This window comes from Pholis gunnellus (genome assembly GCF_910591455.1).
Source record: "Pholis gunnellus genome assembly, chromosome: 4".
NCBI classification, from domain to species: Eukaryota; Metazoa; Chordata; class Actinopteri; order Perciformes; family Pholidae; genus Pholis; species Pholis gunnellus.
This window is the reverse complement of record NC_136530.1, coordinates 2,423,213-2,444,036: the sequence shown is the minus strand read 5'-3', so window position 1 is coordinate 2,444,036 and position 20,824 is coordinate 2,423,213. Positions and strand designations below refer to the sequence as shown.

The following is a 20,824-nucleotide window of genomic DNA, read 5'->3' as shown; positions in this document are numbered from 1 at the left end:
TATTTTCATGATATATTATACTGAGTTCTGACTTTTTATGACATACCATACGATTGTCTTCTATGAAAAACTATACTATGACATTTTTTATTACTTTTTTGACATCCAATAATATGACTTTTTTCAGACAGACAGACAGATAGAGACAGACAGAGAGAGAGAGAGAGAGAGAGAGAGAGACTCCTCCCCTGCAGGCTGTCCAGCTGAAGGAGTCTCTCCATCCTCAGCAGCAGCTTCAGCTCCATTTGGACTCGCAGTCCTCCGCTGCTCGTTTTCATGACTTTCTGCCGTCGCCAAACTTTCTCTGGAGTGGAATCTCAAACATCAGAAGTCGATGGATTAGCACACTGAGCCTGTAGGATTATCGTTACTGACGGACGATGGCGCAGGCAGTCTCACTGTTTGGCATTATTCTGAAAATCAGCTGTGTTGCTGGTAAGAGAATCAATTAAATACTCATCAAATCTTCTTTCTGAACCAAAAACTTCAGTTCGATAACAAACTAAGTTTCGCAATAGAGGCAATCATTTATTCTTTTTTTATGTCAATGTAATGTAGCTGTCAGTTGTGACTATTAGGACACACATAAATGAACTTTGCTGAATACTTTTGTGGTCAATGAAGAGTTCCATAAGTCTGAAATGTGATGATTATGAGAAAGTATTCTAGTTTAATCCATTGATTTCTGCTCTGGGTTTTGTTGAGAAAAGGAGGGAAATGTGAGTCTACTTGACAAAGAAGAACTAAATACAACCCGATATAATAATTATATCTGTGACAAATCAATCAAATCAAACTTATATAATTCCCACTTGGTCAGCCTGTAAAGTTTTGTTTTCCACACAATACAATGTGTGTTTTAGGGCCTCACAGGGAGGTGGTGGGCAGCCTGTATCCTCAGAAACAGGAACCGCACCTAGGCCACACTGTGCCGGGCTATTGAGCCTGACCCGGCCCATCTTCCCCTGCTTCCTGTTTTGACACAGCTCCGCCATTTTCTGCAGCAGTGGAAAAAAAATGTCCCCTCAGTAGCCAGTTACGAAACACCCTTTTTTAAAAATATATCTTTTTTTGCACTTTAAAGTTCCTACCTTGAGCTTTTGAACCTGATTTAATTTCCATTTAGTACATTTTTTAAAGGACCATACTGTGCGCGTTATTGGAAACAATAGTGACCTCTGACCCCTTTTGTGTAGCTGTTGTTTGTTAGCGCTGCACAGACTTGTGTCATCACTGTGTTTGTCGACTCCTCCAGCCATCGAACTGCGGTTTATGCCCGATCCACCGACGCTGAACGTCTATGGCATTCACAGGATGAACAAATCGGACAACCTGGAACTGACATGCAGGTATATACGTATGAATATACTTTAACGAGTTCAATCCACACATACAGTACAGAAGTGACTCAATATCTCTCGTGTGTGCAGAGGCCGCCAGTACCTGAGGTGGACGACCCCTCCCACGAGCACTCGCGTCTCCACCGGTGACTGCAGTGGATCGGGACTCTTCTGCACGACGCTGCAGATCTCCAACGCGACCGTCAACGAAACGGGACAGTACCAGTGCTCCTACAGGGACCTGAAGGTGGAGGACGGCAAGACTTCAGTCGCAGCTTATGTGTTTGTCAACGGTACAACCCACTCTAAACAAACTGACATCTTTGCTTTATTATATTGTATTATATATTTTATTATAAAGTAGGTCTAAGTGTTGTATAAATACTGTGAAAATATCAAACAAGTATTAAGAAACGGTGCCTTTAAACAAGCCGTCTGGATCACAACTACACCATAAAACCCAATAAATTCAGAATACTCAAAACTTCTGAGGAAACATTGAACTGTTTTTTGGGTTAATTTGACTCGTACAAAAGAAAATGGCGATTGTTGTTAGTTTTGACTGTTTAGCTCTTTTTCTGTAACCAGTGTAGCATTAAACCATGGTGGAATTAGCGAGCTTGCTAACCAGCCAGCTGTCCACTAGATAGATAGCTAGCATGTTATTTGCGCCATGCTTTAATGCTACACTGGTTACACAATGTTTTAGAATTTCTTCCATAGACTTTTATATCCGCATTACACCTTTGAGCCAAGTGAGGAAGCGTGAACGTTCGTATTGTTTGAATATTTGTGGCCTACTTATAACATTGAATCTAATATGAAAGGCTAGCGTACATTCTGTTTTCATGATAAGAGGGAGAAAACGAGAGCCTGTTAAATCCTGTACATGTTTTCAATTACATATGCATATAACAAGATTTAACAAATGTATATCTCTTCTAAATGGCTGGTTTAACAATTTAAGATAATGTAAGATGTGGAAATGGCAGCAGAACTTTAGTTTACGCACAAATTCATCCTCACAATTTATACATAAATGTGGTTTGGGGTCGAGATTTCTGTTTTTTAAGTTTGGGAAACACTGATCTCGGCTTATACAGTCAAAAAAACACTTGTATTCAACGCTATGGTTCACAAACCCACCGTCAGGTTAGAGACGCTGGCTGAAGTCTTGCAGACGTCATTAAGTCAAATTCTGTTAAAGGTTCGGATTGCTAAACTGCAAATAGTATCACTGTCAACATTTATACCCCAAAATCCTGTAAATCCTGCTGTCACAGTCTCACAAAGGACACACTGCTAACTAATACACCGTTTTTAACTTAACTTACACATATTGTCTGTTTTATTTCAGATTACAAGGTGCCATTTGTGCCGCCTGAGAAAGAATACGAGGTGGTGTTCATCCGTGAGGGAGAGCGGGTGGTGATACCGTGCCGAGGCTCGGTGGAGGATCTCAACGTCACGCTCCACACTGTGAGGAAGAGTTGCTTCTGTTCGCTTCATGTTCTCTCTGCTGCACAGAATGGAAGCAACTTCTGCAGGATGACCAGCTAATACCTCATTTTAAAGGGTCGCACATTAACAATAAACAAAGTAACAAATGCAGAGATATTATGTTATTTATAATAATAATGATATTATGTTGTTTCTAAAAATGCAACCAATAGACCCTTTTACAGCCGACGTCATTAAAAACATACGTGTGCATGTTGTCAACGGCCATCCAGACGAGTTATCGAGCTTTAGACACTGAATTCAAACTGTTATCGACGTCAACATGCCTGCTTGTTGCATGTTCGGTTGTCAGATTCGACAGGATCAGGATCATTTCGGTGTTTCACTTTAACACGCGACTGTGCTAACTGGTGACTTTTGGTTGCTCGTACTAACTTGCGTATAGTCGGTAGATAATAAACAGATTAGTCTGTATTTAAATTGAATTGAAGGCTTTTATGAGGACACCTACATGATCTGTTGGTGTTTTAAACAGCTGCCATCGCGAGTCACCAGTTAACAAGTTGACCCTCGATATCTGAGTAATGCCCCTTGTTTCCGATGATGACCTCATCTGGGTTGTTTTTGCAGACTTTAGAAAGCTCCTCTATGGCGTCACATGTTCTACAGACACAGAGACTCATCCTCATGTTGAGTAAACATATACATTCTCAAGTAATTTTTTCACCTAATGTGGAGTTTTTTTTATCTTATCTTATTTACATATCTGGGTATGGGTGCTTGTGTTGAAAACTTCCTGGTGTGTTTTTTAAAATTTATTTTTCTATGTTCGAAATCAGTAAATGTTTTGTGTCTGTCAGAAGTATCCAAATAAGGAGCTCCACCCCGACGGGAAGGACTCCCTGTGGGACGCCAGGACGGGCTTCACGGTCCCGAGTCACCTGATCAGCTACGCCGGCGTCGTGTCCTGCCAGACCCGCATCGGAAATGAGACGTTCAAGTCGCCCCTCTACATTCTGGCTGTAGTCGGTAAGATTCACACAGCAAAGTATCAGCTGTAGAAGTTAATATGTGTGTGTTTTATTAGACTGAATGGATATCTAAACGTAGTGAAAAGGCCGTCTAAGGTCCTGTCTATATATATATATATACAGTATATATTAAAAAAAAAGATATTTCTCTCTACGTTGTGGCCTCTCGTCTACACGCAAACAGAGTTTTTTTCGTAGAACAAAATGTGTTTGGTGCCATAGCACCAAATATAAAGTATGTATAAATAAAGAAATAATTACCTATTGCTTTGCTATTGTTTACAATTTGTTAACGCCGCCAAAGGACAATTAGCAGAACCTCCTCTGGTATTTGAGGTATCAGTGATTTAGCCTGTATTGCCACCTTGGAGTCTGGGTTTTTTTGCGTTCTAGGGTTCTAGTTCTAGAGGAGATATTTTGTAAAACGTAGGTGGTGTGGACAGAATTTCATTTCAAGCTGTAGGGGAAAATATGATCGCAAAGCAAGTGAAAGACTTGGTGGAGTACTGAGCGAGCGAGGAAAAGTACGAGCAGAGAGAGAGAGTCAGTAGTCGCAGGAGAACAATAGGCCGTCGACTGACTGCCATGCCGTCCCTCCCTTTTCTTTTCCGCAGGATACAAGATCTACGAACTCACCCTGACCCCCGCTCAGCTCAGGCTGTCTGCGGGGGAGCGGCTGGAGCTCGGCTGCACGGCCAAAACCGAGCTCAACGTGGGCATCGAATTCAACTGGACGCACTCCGGTCAGGCCCTGGTCAGTGCCCGAGGCCTTCCTGCTCTTCCCTCTGTGTCGTGTATATTTTACATGTGACAGCCTGTCTCTTTAATATGCTGCTGAAGACGGACAGAGACGCCAGAAGTGTTGTATCTGACTTCCTCACGTATTCCTTACTTCCTGCTTTCAGGAATCCTTTAGTTTATCTCAAAGTGCAAAGGTGACCAGATGTGTTTTTGATGTTGTGCCGGTTCATATAAGAAAAACTAGTAAAGAGCATATAGAGTGCAGATCTCCCCCAGGTGTGTTTTACTCTCGTACTCTCGTATAGTGCCTAACTTTATTGGATCATAACATATCGGGTATTCTGCAGATTAAAAAAACAAACAAAAACACTTCCTATGGAAGTCAATTTTTGAGCCACGGCAGATGCCAACATGTGGTCTGGAACCAGGCGACAACCTCCAGGTCTGCAGAGTGAAGCCAAAGCTTCATGTGTTAAAGCTGCATTCTCTCTAGTGTCCACCAGGGGGCGACTCCTCTGGTTGTATAGAAGTCTATGAGAAAATGACTCTACTTCTCTCTTGATTTATTACCTCAGTAAACATTGTAAACATGAGTTTATGGTCTCAATCTCTAGTTTCAAGTCTTCTTCAATACAGCATGATGTTCATTTAGTAAATGTTGGTCCATTTAGAGTCAAACAGACCATAAAGCAGGGGATGCTTTAGGGCGTTCATACAGCGTCTCTAACGTCACTCCTTCACAGTCCAAATAAGGTAAATTCCTATCATTGGTTGCAAAAGCATCAAGATGGCGACGGCCAAAATGATGAACTTGAGGCTTCAAAACCGTCGTCCACAAACCAATGAGTGACGACACGACTGCTACGTCCACTTCTTAAACACCGTCTACGCCTGCAACAGATTAGTTAACTGAAAGGCTTTGCTTACTTTAGGTTTGTTTTAGCTTAAAAAAAGTCTTCTTCTCTGTATGTCCACATTCATTCTGATGTGTTTTTAATCGTCTGAATCGTTCTCTCTCTCTCATGTCAGACCTCGGTGAACAATTCGAGGCCGACCCACACGACGCCCAACAAGAAGAAGCTGTGGAACTCGCTGGAGCTCTCCAGCAAACTCAGAGTGGAGAACGTGACGGTCGACCACACCGGAGAATACACCTGCACCGCCTCCAGCGGGAAGATGGAGAAAAGTGCCTCAGCATTTCTTAAAGTGTATGGTAGGTGTGCTGAATACAGAGACCTCCCGCTCAGGTGGAACTGTTTTATTTTTCAATATTTCTCTCCTATTCTTTTCCAAAAAGTGTTTTTTATTTTTGTTTTTGTGTCTTATGGAACCCCAGAACGTCAAAAGTAAAAAATATAATGAATAAGTCAAAAAGTAGTTTTAGTTAAATAATTAACATCGATTGTAAAGAGAAATAAAACATACTTTTCCTGCAACCTCAAATTAATTCATAAAAAAATATATATTTTAATGTGTTTTGTTTTACTCTTCAATTTATCTTTCACCATCTCAATACATTTGAGATTATTTACACGAAAAAAACTTTGATATTTGAAAAGATTAAAGTAGTAAATATACAAGAAAAAACTCAGAAATGTGAGAGAAAAAACTTGAATAACCTCTGAGAATACAAAGTGATCGTTTAGAAAACTCTCTGAGATTAAAGGAACCACGTCTTTTCTCTCAGAATCTTTTTTTTTCGTGGCTTCCATATTTTATTTCATTCATTTCTTTCTACATACAATGGCTCCAATAATACACAGTGATGTTTATCTATTCCCTTTTTTTCTTTAACCACAACACTTTTCCCATTTTCTCAATGCTCATAAGATTGATGGGACAATTTCTATGGTTCTTTCTTAAGATTTGAATATTGAAATATTGAACATTTGTGTTGTGACTCTTTTTTTTGTTTCCAGAAAAGCCTTTCATTGATATGAAAGAGCCGTGGACGAAGGTTTGGGAGGTAAACGTGGGGGATCAAACATCCATCCCCGTCAAGTACTCCGCCTACCCAGAGCCCAACTCCAAATGGTGCGTTCACAGCGGAACAATACGTTGTGGCATAAAGTACTAGCAGCACTTTGTCATACAGTTAGTTAAAAAAACGTAACTTTCCATTGTGATCTTTGTCACATTCATGTAGATTCAGATACTTCATGTCACGCTTTGTACGCTGCTCTGTCTGCCCAGGCTAAAGAACGGCCTTCCACTGAAGGACGATTACAGAATAAAACAGAGAAACGACGCCCTCGTCATCCGCGGAGTCACAGACATGGATGCTGGGAATTACACAATGGTCCTGACCAATAAGATCACCAAAGAGGAGCAGAGGCGCTCCTTCCAGCTGCTGGTCAACGGCATGTTTTCTCTTGTTTTTTTGTTTTTTTTACAGTATTTTTTTACGCCGTTACTGGCGGGACAGTGGTGTTAACTGTCAGTCTCTTCTTCTAACAGTGCCTCCTCACATCATTGAGAAGGAGGTGGCGGTGGACACTGATGTGTACCCGTACGGCAGCAGCCCCACCCTGAGGTGCACCGCCCGTGGATTCCCCACACCTGCACACGTCCTGTGGCAGTGGATGTCTAAAGACGACTGTCCGAAGGCCTTCCAGTGAGTCCTTTTTTCGAGTGCGCGTGCAGCGCTCACGTGCTTCTCAGCTCGACTCGTTGTCAACAGGTCGTTGGTTTAGAAGAAGGAATAGCTGCTTTCGTGATGTTGACAAAAACAGGAGAAGAGACAATGAGAGCGCCCCTCTGACCCGATGCAGATCAGCGGATGTGATTCATGTTCTTCACAATGTCCCCTTTTTTTTAAACAAGGAAATCAGTTATTCTCAGACTTGAGAATGTGTTTACTGATTTTATACAATCTTGAGATTTGGTGCGTACGTTCCTGGATCAGTTTCTGGTCCATTTGCAATATACAGACGGGCGGCGTCGGCGGTCACCCGACAGCCTCCTCGGGTAGGCCGTGATCTGACGCGTGTTGATAGAAAGGAGGAGGCGTGTGTGTGTGTGTGTGTGTGTGAGTGGCCGGCTTTGTCCAGAGAAGACCATCAGCAGGTTTCCTTATCTCCTGTCTACACATCGGAGCACTTCCTCAGTCCTGCACTGCGCTTCCTGTTGTTCCCGTCGTGCTCCCTGTAAAGAAAAAGAAAAAAGAAAGCTCTTCTTCCTGCTGAAGCTGCGTCTCTTCTTGCAGACTTTTTCTTTCTCTCGTTATCATGTTCTGAATTTTAAAATAAACTGAACTTCCTTGTTCTTCTTAATTTTGATCGACAGTTTTGTCTCTGCCGCGACTAAAAATAAGTTGCATAGCTCAGCAATAACAGAAAAGACAAAGAAAGAAACAAGTACATGACCGTCATAGTGAAAGTCATAGTTCTCCGTTTGTAAATGTTAAAATGCGTTTGGTGCATCAGAGTGAAAGAGAAACAACTCTGCTCCTACACTGACGTGGGTGATTAGTGCAGCTTCTGTGAGGACATTTTTTAAAGATGTGTCACCTGGTTTCTGTTTGTTTATGTCCAAAAGGTCACGGCTGATCAAGTCTGAGGTGCAGCTAGCGGAGTGCACAGGCTGGAGGCATATCAGCAACAGCACCGGTCACCAACCAGTCGAACGCATCATAATTGACGCCGGGCTGAACCAAAAGGTAAATAATTCCCCTCGATTACTTACACCCCCCTTCTCCCTGCTGTCCGCTGTGGAGGACTAAAGCTGGCATTATAATAAATAAATGAAACAATAAAGAAAAAAATAAAGAAATAAAAGCCTCAATTGTTCAATTTGGAATGAATAAATATGCACAGAAATAATTTTAAAATTAAAATCATTTTGTATTAATTTATTTTTATTTAAATATTTATATTGTTTACATTTATTTCTGCTTTTCTTTATTCTTTATTCATTCATTTGCTATTTTGTTAAAATAAATAGATATAGCTTAATATAATATATTTTTTTAATTAACCTGTACATTTATTTGATGATTCAGTTTATTTGATGATTCAGTTTTATTTCTACATTTCTTTATCATTTTATTTATTCAGTCATTTATTTAATTATTCGTTTATTTATTATAACAGCAGCTTCAGTCCTCAGCTCAACAGTGTTGCAGTTGCACTTTATTTAATGATCAATCATAAACAAATTAACTGCATTTTCCCAGAAAATCGCGAGCTCTTTGAAGATTCAGAGAGCCGAGGCCCACGCCCTCTACAGATGCACGGCTGCCAACAAAGTAGGGGAGGACTCACGCATCATCTTTTTCCACGTCACACGTGAGCACTGTTCTTGTTATTTTTGGTCTCATGTGGCTTCCTTCCTGTAACCGCGACCACGCTTCGGTATTCACCAACGCCCGCGTGTCCCATCTGTGCTCTGCAGGCGGCCTGGAGGTGAGCGTGTCTCCCTCCGGCGGGCCCTTAGAGGAGGACCACGTGGTTCTGCGCTGTAAGGCCGACAAGCTGCTCTACGGGAACATGACCTGGTTCGGTGTCACCAACATATCGGAGTCGGAGCAGATCACGCCGGTGCAGCCATGTCGCCCGTGGTGGAATGTAACCGTAGTTAAGAACAATTTTGAGGTACTTGTACTTTACAGTAGTATTTTCTATTTTTTTCTGCTACTTTATACTTCTACTACACTACATGTGTCATTTTTTACTCCATAACTTTTATCTGACAGCTTTAGTTAATTAGCAGATTCACATTATCAACACAAAATATAATCAACTAATGAATCATGATGTATTAGATAGATAGATTGTCAGCTAGATGTACTTTATTAATCCCAAATTGGGAAATGATTGTGTTAAAGCAGCAGGTTGTCCACGACAGTAAATGACAATAATAACACATCAACGCTATACTGTATATCTATAGAATACACACTATTAGGAATATAATAGAATACCCTAAATATACCAAACTACAACATCTAGAATGTAAAATATAAACAAAGGATAACATACTATACACATTCGAGAAGGGGTCTCTTGCAAAAAAAGCCTCTTGGAGTTATAACCAAAACCCAACCGAAGGTCGGCCATTTTTAATTGAATGTGACGAGGCGGCAAAAAGGGGCCTTGTTTAGTCCGAAGTTGTTGCAACTTCAGAGTCCTTAGTAAAATCTGCTCCAAATTTCACAGCCATAAGACATTTAAATGACAATTACGACTCATACCCAACAGCCCAGCCCCGCCCCATTCATAGCCACGCCGCCCGTCCCACGAGTACCTCCGACACAAGCGAGGGTGTGAGGGTCCGTTCATCGCTGCTAGCAGCTTTAATTATAGATTAAACTACACAACAAGCCATTAAAATGAACTCCACCTTTACCGGCTGCAACATTAACGTGATGAACACCTTATGCGTCAGTAATGTATTACTCTGCATAATGATCACTTTAACTTCTTAATACTTTTGCACTTTGACTTAGTAAGGTTTTGAATCCAGGACTTCTACTTGTAACAGAATATTATCATGATTATATTGCCCTATATACTTAATATATACTTCCCGTCGCTCCCTTGAACTGCAGCGGAGTCCCCCGTCTCGTGTAACGCTGTCCAGCCTGCAGGGCACCAACGTGACCCTGGAGCTGTCGCTGCCCAACGTGTCCCCTCGGGATGAGGGTCTGTACGCCTGTCAGGTAGAAAACATTAAGACTCGGGAGAAAACCTGCCTGCTGCGCCGGCTTTCTCTCAAAGGTGAGAAAAATGTACAATTCCCTTTTTTATGTTTGAGAACACTGAGGACCTACAAGTTGATCAGCCACAATGGAAAACCATAATTTCAAGCAGGCGGCAACCTCCGGTTCTGCCGAGTGAAGCCGATGCTGAAGTGTGTTAAAGCTGCATTCTCTCTAATGTCCACCAGGGGGCGACTCCTCTGGTTGTATAGAAGTCTATGAGAAAATGACTACTTCTCTCTTGATTTATTACCTCAGTAAACATTGTAAACATGAGTTTATGGTCTCAATCTCTAGTTTCAAGTCTTCTTCAATACAGCATGATGTTCATTTAGTAAATGATGGTCCATTTAGAGTCAAACAGACCATAAAGCAGGGGATGCTTTAGGGGCGGAGCTACACAGTGATTGACAGGTCGACACCAGAGACGTGGCGTCTCTACGTCACTCCTCCTCAGTCCAGATATGGTCACTTCCTGTTCACTGGTTGGGGAAAAGCCAAGATGGCGACGGCAATGTTTTTCAAAGACAAAGCTTGATATCACGAATCATGAAGAATACAAAATGAGAAGTTATGAGGAATATATTACTCTGCAAGTATTAAGAGCGGGGCATTTGATTGAGGGAAAATCTTTGTGCACGATTATTTCATTCTACATCCCAATTTAAACCTTTTCTTTCAGATGTTTTTGACAAAAACTGACATTTAGTTTTTTAAAATTAATTTCCCGTGATTCTGATTTTAGGTCTTGAGGCTGCGAGGATCCTCAATAATTTAACCGACCAAAAGGTTAACGTGAGCGCAACGATCAGTCTCCTGTGCGACGCTGCCGGGACCCCGAACCCGACGGTGGTGTGGACCAAAAACAACCACACTGTGGTGGTGGGCTCAGGTGAGGCTTTCTTCATGAACACTCCACTCACTTACTTCACGCGTTGCCACAGTTTATTTAATCAAACAGCACGGATTGCTTTCAGGCGTGATCCTGAGTCAGCACAACCACATTCTGACCATTCAGCGAGTGAAGAAGGACGACAGCGGCCTGTACACCTGCACCGCCTGTAACAGCCGAGGCTGTGACACCTCACAGGCCTATTTGACTACTGAAGGTGAGTCCCTCCCCCGAATCATACCTGAAGTATTACAGTATAATGATGAAGTATTTCCTGTTTACTGATAACATATATCGGCCCCTGGGCACAGACATGTCAAAGGCCCCCGACCCCTTCTACACGGGAGCAAGAGCCCCAAAAGTAGTTGTCGTTTTGTGTCTGTTTGTAGTTGTTTTTCGTGTCTTTATGCTCTTTTTGATTCTCTATATACTTATTTCGTGCTCGTTTAATACTTTTATGGGGTCTTCGTTCTGTCTCAAAATCTTTTTTTTATCTTTTTGCATCTCTTTGTAGTCGTGATGTGTCTCTTTGTAGTTGTTTTGTATCTCTCTGTAGTCCATTCGTGTCTCTTTTTGTGATCCCTTTGTGTGTGTTTGAAACAGTTTTGAGTCTTTTTGTAATAGTTCCGTCTCAATGTTGTCTTTTTGGGATCTTTTGTGCCTCTACGTAGTCATTCTTTGTCTTTTGTGATCATTTTGTGTCTCTTTGTATATGTTTTGCATCTTTTTGAAGACATTTACTAGATTTAGAGTACATTTACCTTCCAACAAGAAATGTTAACGCTCACTTCAAACAGAGGGCCCAGGTGCCCCAGACCCCTCTGAGCCCCTGGACCTGTGCCCAGTAGGCCAGTTCAGTAATCCATCTAATCCAGCTGATGAAGAACATATTGCTCATAGTTCATGTAAGGTACTCCAGCCTTAACCTCTTGTAAATACCCTCAATACTCACAAAGACCGTGTATTTATATCTGACCTCAAGGCTTCACCGATTCATATCAAACATCTGACATTTTTTGATATCAAAGATTTAGAGTAAGAATAACTTTGCTTCCGCATGACAGGAAGTTGGCCCAGTTAGCACACATCCTCCTCTGTGTTTCTAAATCCAAAACAATGAGGAGAGAGCAGGACAAAGGGAGAGGCCAGCTCCAGCCTCTGCTCTACCGTCTACAGCGACACAGCGACACACAAACAAATGACTGGAACCAGGGCTTACGTGACCTGGATCCCGCCAGCAGAACGTAGAGCCAGTTAGAGTTGCTCTCGGCTCCGGCGTCGTCCCTGCAAAACAAGGGAGGGCAGAGGACGGACGGATAACAAGAACATCTTGCATGCATGTGAGGGAGTTTTTACAGAGCAACAAGCGAGAGCGAGCAGTGTAAAAAAAGGGATTTTCTGAATGCATTTACTTTTTTAAAACACATGTTTAAAATACATTTCACACGGGAACAATTAATCTGTGATGCTAAAAAAGTTTGAATATAAAATATTCAGACTACCCTCGAAACCTCAAGAAGAAAAAATACCATTCCCTCCCCTTTTCTGACCCAATCTTTCCCCTAATCATTTCCGTACAGTCTCTAAGCTGAATCGCAGCGGAGAGAAGCGGTTCATTACAGCATGTTACTCGGCTCCAAAAGGGCTTTTCCAAGTTGTCTTTGGCAGTAATTGTTCTTGCTGACTCCTGAACATTTGTTATGACTAGATAAAATATCAGTTTGCTTACAGTCCAGATTCCAACAGTCTCCTTCCTCCAGCCCAAACACACACACACACACACACACACACACACATACACACACACACACACACACACACACACACACGTGAACATGCCAAAGACAAGACTGTCTGAACTTTATGCAACTCCACCAAGGCACTCCACTGAAATTATAATCGACATTCCACCGTGACTGTCCCATGTTTTTGTCACTGAGGGATTTGTTGTTTGTGAGCACGCCTGCTTCTCAAATTGTTGGGTCAATTCTAGGTGCAGAGGAAAAGACCAATGTGGAGCTGATTGTTCCCATCGGGTCAGTGGTCATCGCCATGTTTTTCTGGTTACTGATCGTCTTTGTCATCCGTGGAAGAAAGAGAGTAAGAATTTCCTCATCCTCATCCTCCCTTTGCCACCACACTACATACATCCTTCCTTTGGAGAATCCAAGGAAGGAGGATTCTGAATAAAAAAAAAGAAAATAAGAAGTACAGCTAAAATGCACACACAAGCACACACACACTGTGGGGGTGTGTGTGACTGATTAGAAGTGACTGGTTTGGCTCTCAGTGGCAGCTCTCCTTTGTTTCCAGGAACAACAGGGTCCACTTTCTGCTCCGATAAGTCACGTAGACCAGCAGCACTGATTGGGATCGTTTTTTTAACGGGAGGGGCAATAGAGTCACTGGAAAAACGCTGTACAATTTAGTTTTTAATCATTAATTCAGACGTATTTTCTTGTACGGTTTCAGCCAACTCGGGGGGATCTGAAGACGGGCTACCTGTCCATGATCCTGGACTCAGAGGACATGCCCATGGACGAGCAGTGCGAGAGGCTCACGTACGATGCTAACAAATGGGAGTTCCCTCGGGACAGGTTGAAGCTAGGTGAGACTACTGAAGGCTGCAAGGTGGCATAGCGAGTAAGGAGTCAAGCAAACATGAACAGGACACTAAGCTCCTGCAAGTCCCAGCTTAGAGAGTTAGAAGAGTTTTAAAAAGATCACATTGCCTTATGCTGAAATAGATACATTTTTCACTTTAATATATTTTTTTCTGTGTTCAGGTCAAGCTAGCAGCATGGCTCTATAATGTATTGTTCACACCAAAGGCAAAGTGGATTTTTTGCATGACAAGTTTACATACAACGTCAATGCATAGACGTGAATGGACGCGAGTAGATGGGAAATTAGCCTTATTTGTGGGAGCTGAAATATTTCAACTCGAGCGAGAAATTCGCGAGACGCTGTGTTGCGAAAGCATATCAGCGTTGAGATTCTCCTCCCTTCATCACTGACGTCCTGACGTTGAATCAGAAATGGAGAAAAAAAAGTATTGCAGCTGTTCACCCAGAGCGTTATGATACCTGATATTAGCAGAGACCGGACGAAACTATAAACCGTTTGGTACAAACAATAACGACGCTGCCAAATTTATGCCTAGATGATGTTATTTTGAGTGTTGATGGAGCTGCTACAATGTTAGCGTAGCCTAGCACTGATCAATCCAAACTCCATTCAGAAAACAAGCATTTTAAAAGTTGTTTTGCTTGTCATCTTGCGGAGAGACCTCACAAAGCATTAATTCAGACTTTTTACAAATCGGCAAATATAGCAATCCATCCAATAGTTGTTGAGACATTTCAGTCTGGACTAAAGTGGTGGACCAACGCTAGCAAAACTACAAATTATCCACTTTTATATGGTTGATCGTTTTAGATGAATTCCAGTTTAAAACAAATTCTAATGAACACATCATATGACGGGTGATGTCAAAGAAGGGTTACTGCATCTGACGCTGTTATTTGTGTCTTCATGATGAATGTCCTGCATTTAAAGGTGACCCGCTGGGACGAGGAGCATTCGGTCAGGTGGTAGAAGCGGCCGCCTTCGGCATCGAGAAAGCCACCACGTGCACCACTGTCGCAGTCAAGATGCTTAAAGGTGAGTGTTTCCTCCTCCCTTTTTCTCTCCATACGAACACAAAGACAATAAATAAAAAAACTCCAAACACACAAAGTTAAATTAAATCTGTCTGTGTTACAGAGGGAGCCACGTCGAGTGAGTACCGCGCCTTGATGTCCGAGCTGAAAATCCTCATTCATATTGGACATCATCTCAACGTCGTCAACCTGCTGGGAGCCTGTACGAAGCCTGGAGGTGAGCGAGCAGCTGTCCTTATCTTCGTCCTCTTTTCTTCATGACCAGGCTGCATTCTCTCTAATGACCATCAGGGGGCGACTCCTCTGGTTGTATAGAAGTCTATGAGAAAATGACTACTCTCTTGATATATTACCTTAGTAAACATGTTTCAAGTCTTCTTCAATACAGCATGATGTTCATTTAGTAAATGATGGTCCATTTAGAGTCAAACAGACCATAAAGCAGGGGATGCTTTAGGGCGGGGCTACACAGTGATTGACAGGTCTCTACCAGAGACGTATACGACGTCTCTACGTCACTCCTCCTCAGTCCTAAAATGGTCACTTCTGTTCACTGGTTGCAAAAGACAACAACATGGCGACGGCCGTAATCCAAGATGGAGATGGCAAAATCGCCAAACTCAGGCTTCATAACATCAGCCTTAACCTCTTCCCCTCACTCCGCAGGGCCACTGATGGTGATTGTGGAGTACTGTAAAAACGGAAACCTCTCCAGCTACCTGAAGAGCAAGCGTGGCGAGTACAGCCCCTACAAGGTAAATGTAGCTCTCTCTGATTGAGTCCTTGAAAACCTGCAGCTTGAATAAAATATCATTCTGACTCTTTCTTTCTCTGTGTTTTCCCTCGCGGTCAACAGAGGAAGCGGGTGGACAGCCAGAAGTGGGCGTCTGCAGACGAGGATGTGGCCGAAGGGGATCTGGGCTTGGGGAAGATCGCCCAGCTGGACATCTGCACTGGAACGGCCGTCTGCTCCAGAGCTGGAGACCGGGCTTCAGGCAGCAACGTGGACACGCAGGAAGGTGGGGAAGACAACGCAGAATGACTAACTCCCACATTAGTTGTTGTGGACACCTGTAATGTTGTTCAGGGCTCACGGTTATGATCTAAAATGCATCATGTGACCACAGAGAGCTCAGACGAGGACCATCTGACCATGGAGGACCTGATCTGCTACAGCTTCCAGGTGGCTAAAGGCATGGAGTTTCTGTCGTCCCGCAAGGTGAAACTAAATATTATCTAGACGTCTGTGTGTACGCATGCAGACATCCAAAATTGGTGATGATAATCTCTCTTTGCGTGTGAATGTGACTCCCATTTGTTTCTGTTTGCTCTGTAGTGCATCCACAGAGATCTAGCAGCCAGAAACATCCTGCTTTCAGAGAACAATGTGGTGAAGATCTGCGACTTTGGCCTCGCTAGAGACGTCTACAAAGACCCCGACTATGTCCGCAAGGGAGATGTGAGTCGCCCACACTAACGCATGTGGGATCAATAGCTGCGTTTCCACTGAGCGGTTTCTGGTCATTTTAGTCCCGGGACTACTTTTCAACGAACTAAAAAGGTTCCTTTGGCCCATTGTTGTCTGTGTTTCCATAATGGTTTAAAGACCGGCGAAGATCAGGCAAAATTAGTCCGCTGGGACGATGGCTGCTGACGGTCACGTGGTAAACACTCTGCAGTCTGCAGCTCATTGTGCCCGTCTCATCTTTAAAAAAAACAACAAAAAACGTGGTTTTGTCTCATTGCAACGACATCAACTGATGAAATGCAGAGGAGGAAATTTAAACTATATTTATTAATGAAGCGGTACGCGGGTTGAAGCAGCGGCGCTGTGTGTGTTTGACCAAACAGCGACGGACATCACTTAAAAACCACACCCTGAAAGCTCCTGTACTTTCAGAAAGTACTACCCCTTACCGGGGGCATTTTTGAGGGGGAAAACCATGCGGCAACCTCCGGGTCTGAAAAGTGAAACTAATGCTGAAGTGTCTTAAAACCTGCATTCTCTCTAGTGACCATCAGGGGGTCGACTCCTCCGGTTGTATAGAAGTCTATGAGAAAATGACTCTACTTCTCTCTTGATTTAATACCTCAGTTAACATCGAAACACTGTATTTAGACTCTGGTCACTGCGGTCGAAACGCAATGTTCCTCAAAGAGCTCCTAGTTTCTGGGGAAGTTCCTGCAGTCAAAAGGGGACTCATCAAACAATCAAAATATGTGAAGTAATGAAGCTTACGTCCTCTTCTTGCTACAGGCTCGTCTCCCTCTAAAGTGGATGGCTCCGGAGACCATCTTCGATCGGGTGTACACCACACAAAGTGACGTTTGGTCTTTTGGAGTTCTTCTCTGGGAGATCTTTTCTCTGGGTGAGCCTCATAATCACCGTTACACACAACACTTGACACACAATGATCACTGTACACCTGCAGCATCGCCTCTTCTCTCTATCTCCTACAGGGGCTTCTCCCTATCCGGGTGTTTGCATCGACGAGTTATTCTGCAGGAGGCTTAAGGAGGGCACCAGGATGAGACCTCCGGAATACGCCACCACCGAGATGTGAGCGGAAAGTCGACACGATGCAGGTCACACGCAGAAAAAACTGAACTCGCTCCAACGTCTTAACCGTGATCCAATTTACTTATAGATACCAGACCATGTTGGACTGCTGGCTGGATCGTCCCACAGACAGGCCGACATTCGCGGAGCTGGTGGAACATCTGGGCAACCTGCTGCAGGCCAGCGCCCAACAGGTCTGTCTACCGCGTCCATAAAACATTTAAACTCCGGGAAATATTGTCAGCTGTCAGACAGCAAAAGTAAAATGATTCAGATGTACCGGTTTCTGTACAGCCTCAATAGTCCATCATGCAATTGATGATTAAAAGGCAGTGTCCGTGTCTTTTACTGCGCTATAGTTATGGCTGTCAGTGTTCCCAGTAAACCAGAACTCACTCTGGGAAATTTAGGAAGTTAGCTGAAGTTGAACAAGAAAATAAATAAAGGCTGACGCAAGCTAGCTGCGACAGGAGAAAGCTGATTACAGCATCAGGAAAAGTAATTACTGGAAAACATTTAATTGATCATTTTTAAATGTGAGTTCATATATTTCTACTCATTTGTGTGGATTAATTTGATCCAGCGTGTATTTGAGGTGAAATCATTAAGAGTACTCTTGGTCATCCAGGATGGGAAGGACTACATTCCTCTGACAGTCGGCAGCGAGGCAGAAGGATCTCCGGTGACCCCCGACCCCAGGAACCCCTACAGCAGGCCGCAGAGCGGGGAAATCCTGGAGGCTCAGCTCCACTACGACAACCCGCCGTCCTTAGGGTCAGCATGATGATCTCACTCTCCACTCTTAATTCAACAGATCTAATGAATCTAACCAAGCTGCAGGAGAGAACCATGAAAACGTTACATTACCAGAAGCAATTGAAAACAAATTTCAGAATGCAAAACATGTGGACGGCAAAACATTTGTTGAAAAGCGCATTTTTACTTTTTTGGGACTTGAAACTCGAAATTTAGGACAAATTTAGGAACTTGACTCAGAGTGCAAAGACCAATTTTGTTGGTCAAACAAAATATTTCTGCAGGTGGGAATCTGTTGAAATCGTCATTACGGGAATATTTTGTGCCCTGCACTTACGGCTTCAAGATTTCAAATCCTCAGCTGTGGAATGTTGTCCAATCACTTGCCTCCTCTGTGCAGACTGTCCCAGCAGAGCGAGCGGTGCGGTCGTCCCCTCAGCGTGAAGACGTTTGAGGACATCCCTGTGGCTCGCAGCAGTGTCATGGTGAACGTCTGCACATCCAACACACAACGTCGCACATCACAGTTTTCATCTACTTACTCCTGAGAAAATGAGCCTTATTGTATTTGTTCTAAAATGTTCCTTTACATTGACATGAAATATTAAAAGTGCATTTAATAAAAGTCAGACCTCTACGACACGATGTCAACAAGAAGTGAATATGATAAAAGATGTTTTACTTGATTGCATGCATTGTGTTTATACATTATGAATTTATGAATATATAAGAAGAATGTCAAATTCATACATTTCTTTACTTTTTGAAAATCTATGAAGGAAAAACACAACTGATATTTTGAATACAGAAAATATACTTAAAATACTAGAGTCACTAAGTTAAAAAAGATAATGTTGATGAATTGACTCCATGTTAGATTACTTGGTGTAAAAACCGTCAATGGTCTTAATCTATTTGTCCATTAGTGGACTGTCAGAAAATAAATCACCAAGTATTTAGAGAGTCGATTGATCGATTATAAGTCAATCTTAACGATACGGTGAAGATTGACGAGACGTCAATTGGACTAAACGTCCTCACTAGAACACTAGTCCTCCTTTAGCTTAGTGGTGGAGACGTGAAGTCACGTGACCTTCATACTTTAGCTTTTTACGTCTGCTGATCGTATTCATTTGAGAAGATTAACTTGCTCATATCATAAATGTTTATTTCTGCAACAATCCAAAATCTAATCTCATTGGCTTTTTGTCGAGGGAACCAGTACGTCATCCCCGCAGCACTGTATGTCTACTGGTGAAATATTGCTCAAAATCAATTAAAAAGGCCTCGATATAATAAATAAATCTTATTTTAAAAACACTTACCAAGCAAATTTTCTCTCATTGCAAGCAAACACACGTTCACATTCATTTGTTTTTATTTGTCCTTGTCCACTGTTGCTGTTTCTACAGGAGGGTCACACAGACTGTGGTTTGTGCTTCTCACCTGAGGAGGTGAAGGGTTTGAATCCACAGCTGCCAACTACACCCAACTTCAGGTGAGGGCTCACATCATAACCAGACAGACTTTTGATGTGTTTTAGCTGCAAATCAAGTTTAAATGTAACGTCCCCCTTCCTGTCCCCTCCTCCAGTCAGCTGCTGCGCTTTAAGAGTAAAGAGTCTCTGGCCTCGGAGTCGTCCAATCAGACGAGCGGATACCAGTCGGGGTACCACTCCGACGACACGGACGCCCCGATCTACGCCAACGAGGAGGCCATCATGAAGCACAACATGCTGAAGAAGCCTCCGCTGCCCAAGACGCCGGACAAGTTCAACGCGGAGATCCGCTACAGCACGCCGCCTGTCTGACCCCCCCCCCCCCACACACACACACACACACACACACACACACAACAACTTAACCCCCAGGTCTTTTCACTGTATGAGTCACAGGTGTTACACAATAAGTCCGCTGGGGAAAGACACATGGAAGGTTGTGTGATGAGTTTGTAAGCGTAGCTCTCTTCGGACATGCTTTCATGTTTACTCAGCGCGTAAACGACGAGGACACGCCCACTTCCGGAAGCTCCAATGCAGGAAATGACATCTGGAGCTTTTAGATAATTGAATCTGCAAATGTTTGTTTTTTTGGCACATTAAATGTCCAGTAAGGAGGCAGTTCTCACACATCGATCCCAGCAGTGTCACATTTGTACAGTTCTTCTCTGCATATATATATAACTTACAGTATTTTATTGAAAATGTATTACTAAACCTGCAATACATGTAACTAGTTTTATAAAATAAAAAATACTCACAGATTATAAGCTCTTGTCTACTCTGTTATTGTGAAGTCTCCCGTATTCATCACTAATCCATGAATCCAGACACATCTCATTTCATTTCTCTGCGTCTAAAGCAAAGAAAACTACTTCCGTGTGTGTGTGTGTGTGTGTGTGTGTGTGTGTGTGTGTGTGTGTGTGTGTGTGTGTGTGTGTGTGTGTGTGTGTGTGTGTGCTATAGGAACAATGCCCTTCCAACCTTGGGTATTTTCTCAGCGGTATTCAGCTCACAGTGCCCATAATAGTCCGGCGAAGACCAGTAACCAAAATAACCATTTATATATCAATTAATCGCCTTCAGATCGTGTCTTGTATGTCTCCTCGCTTTTCTACAGTCACTACTTCCCAATCACACGCATCTTCGTTAACTTGCTATTAAAAACACGCTTTTGCAGGCACA

At 42.8% G+C, this 20,824-nt stretch overlaps 1 protein-coding gene across 2 annotated transcripts; it reads left to right on the top strand.

Annotated features, from left to right (window-relative positions):
• Window positions 1–288: 288 nt before the first annotated feature.
• Window positions 289–20,394, top strand: kdr (kinase insert domain receptor (a type III receptor tyrosine kinase)). Of its 2 annotated transcripts, none has more exons than XM_079158570.1 (31): window positions 289–435; window positions 1,256–1,349; window positions 1,431–1,633; window positions 2,698–2,819; window positions 3,665–3,830; window positions 4,447–4,586; window positions 5,603–5,786; window positions 6,493–6,607; window positions 6,767–6,933; window positions 7,031–7,187; window positions 8,111–8,231; window positions 8,748–8,859; window positions 8,966–9,165; window positions 10,122–10,290; window positions 11,017–11,163; window positions 11,249–11,380; window positions 13,157–13,263; window positions 13,636–13,771; window positions 14,722–14,826; window positions 14,929–15,042; window positions 15,492–15,580; window positions 15,682–15,844; window positions 15,953–16,044; window positions 16,162–16,284; window positions 17,083–17,194; window positions 17,286–17,385; window positions 17,474–17,579; window positions 18,014–18,159; window positions 18,542–18,626; window positions 19,554–19,639; window positions 19,735–20,394. In XM_079158570.1, the coding sequence occupies exons 1-31, from the start codon at window positions 381–383 to the stop codon at window positions 19,949–19,951; spliced, it is 4,065 nt and encodes a 1,354-aa protein (XP_079014696.1). In that variant the 5' UTR covers window positions 289–380; the 3' UTR covers window positions 19,952–20,394. The 2 variants fall into 2 exon arrangements, with proteins under 2 accessions (XP_079014696.1, XP_079014695.1); XM_079158569.1 differs by having other exon boundaries at window positions 3,662–3,830.
• The last annotated feature ends 430 nt before the right edge of the window (window positions 20,395–20,824 follow it).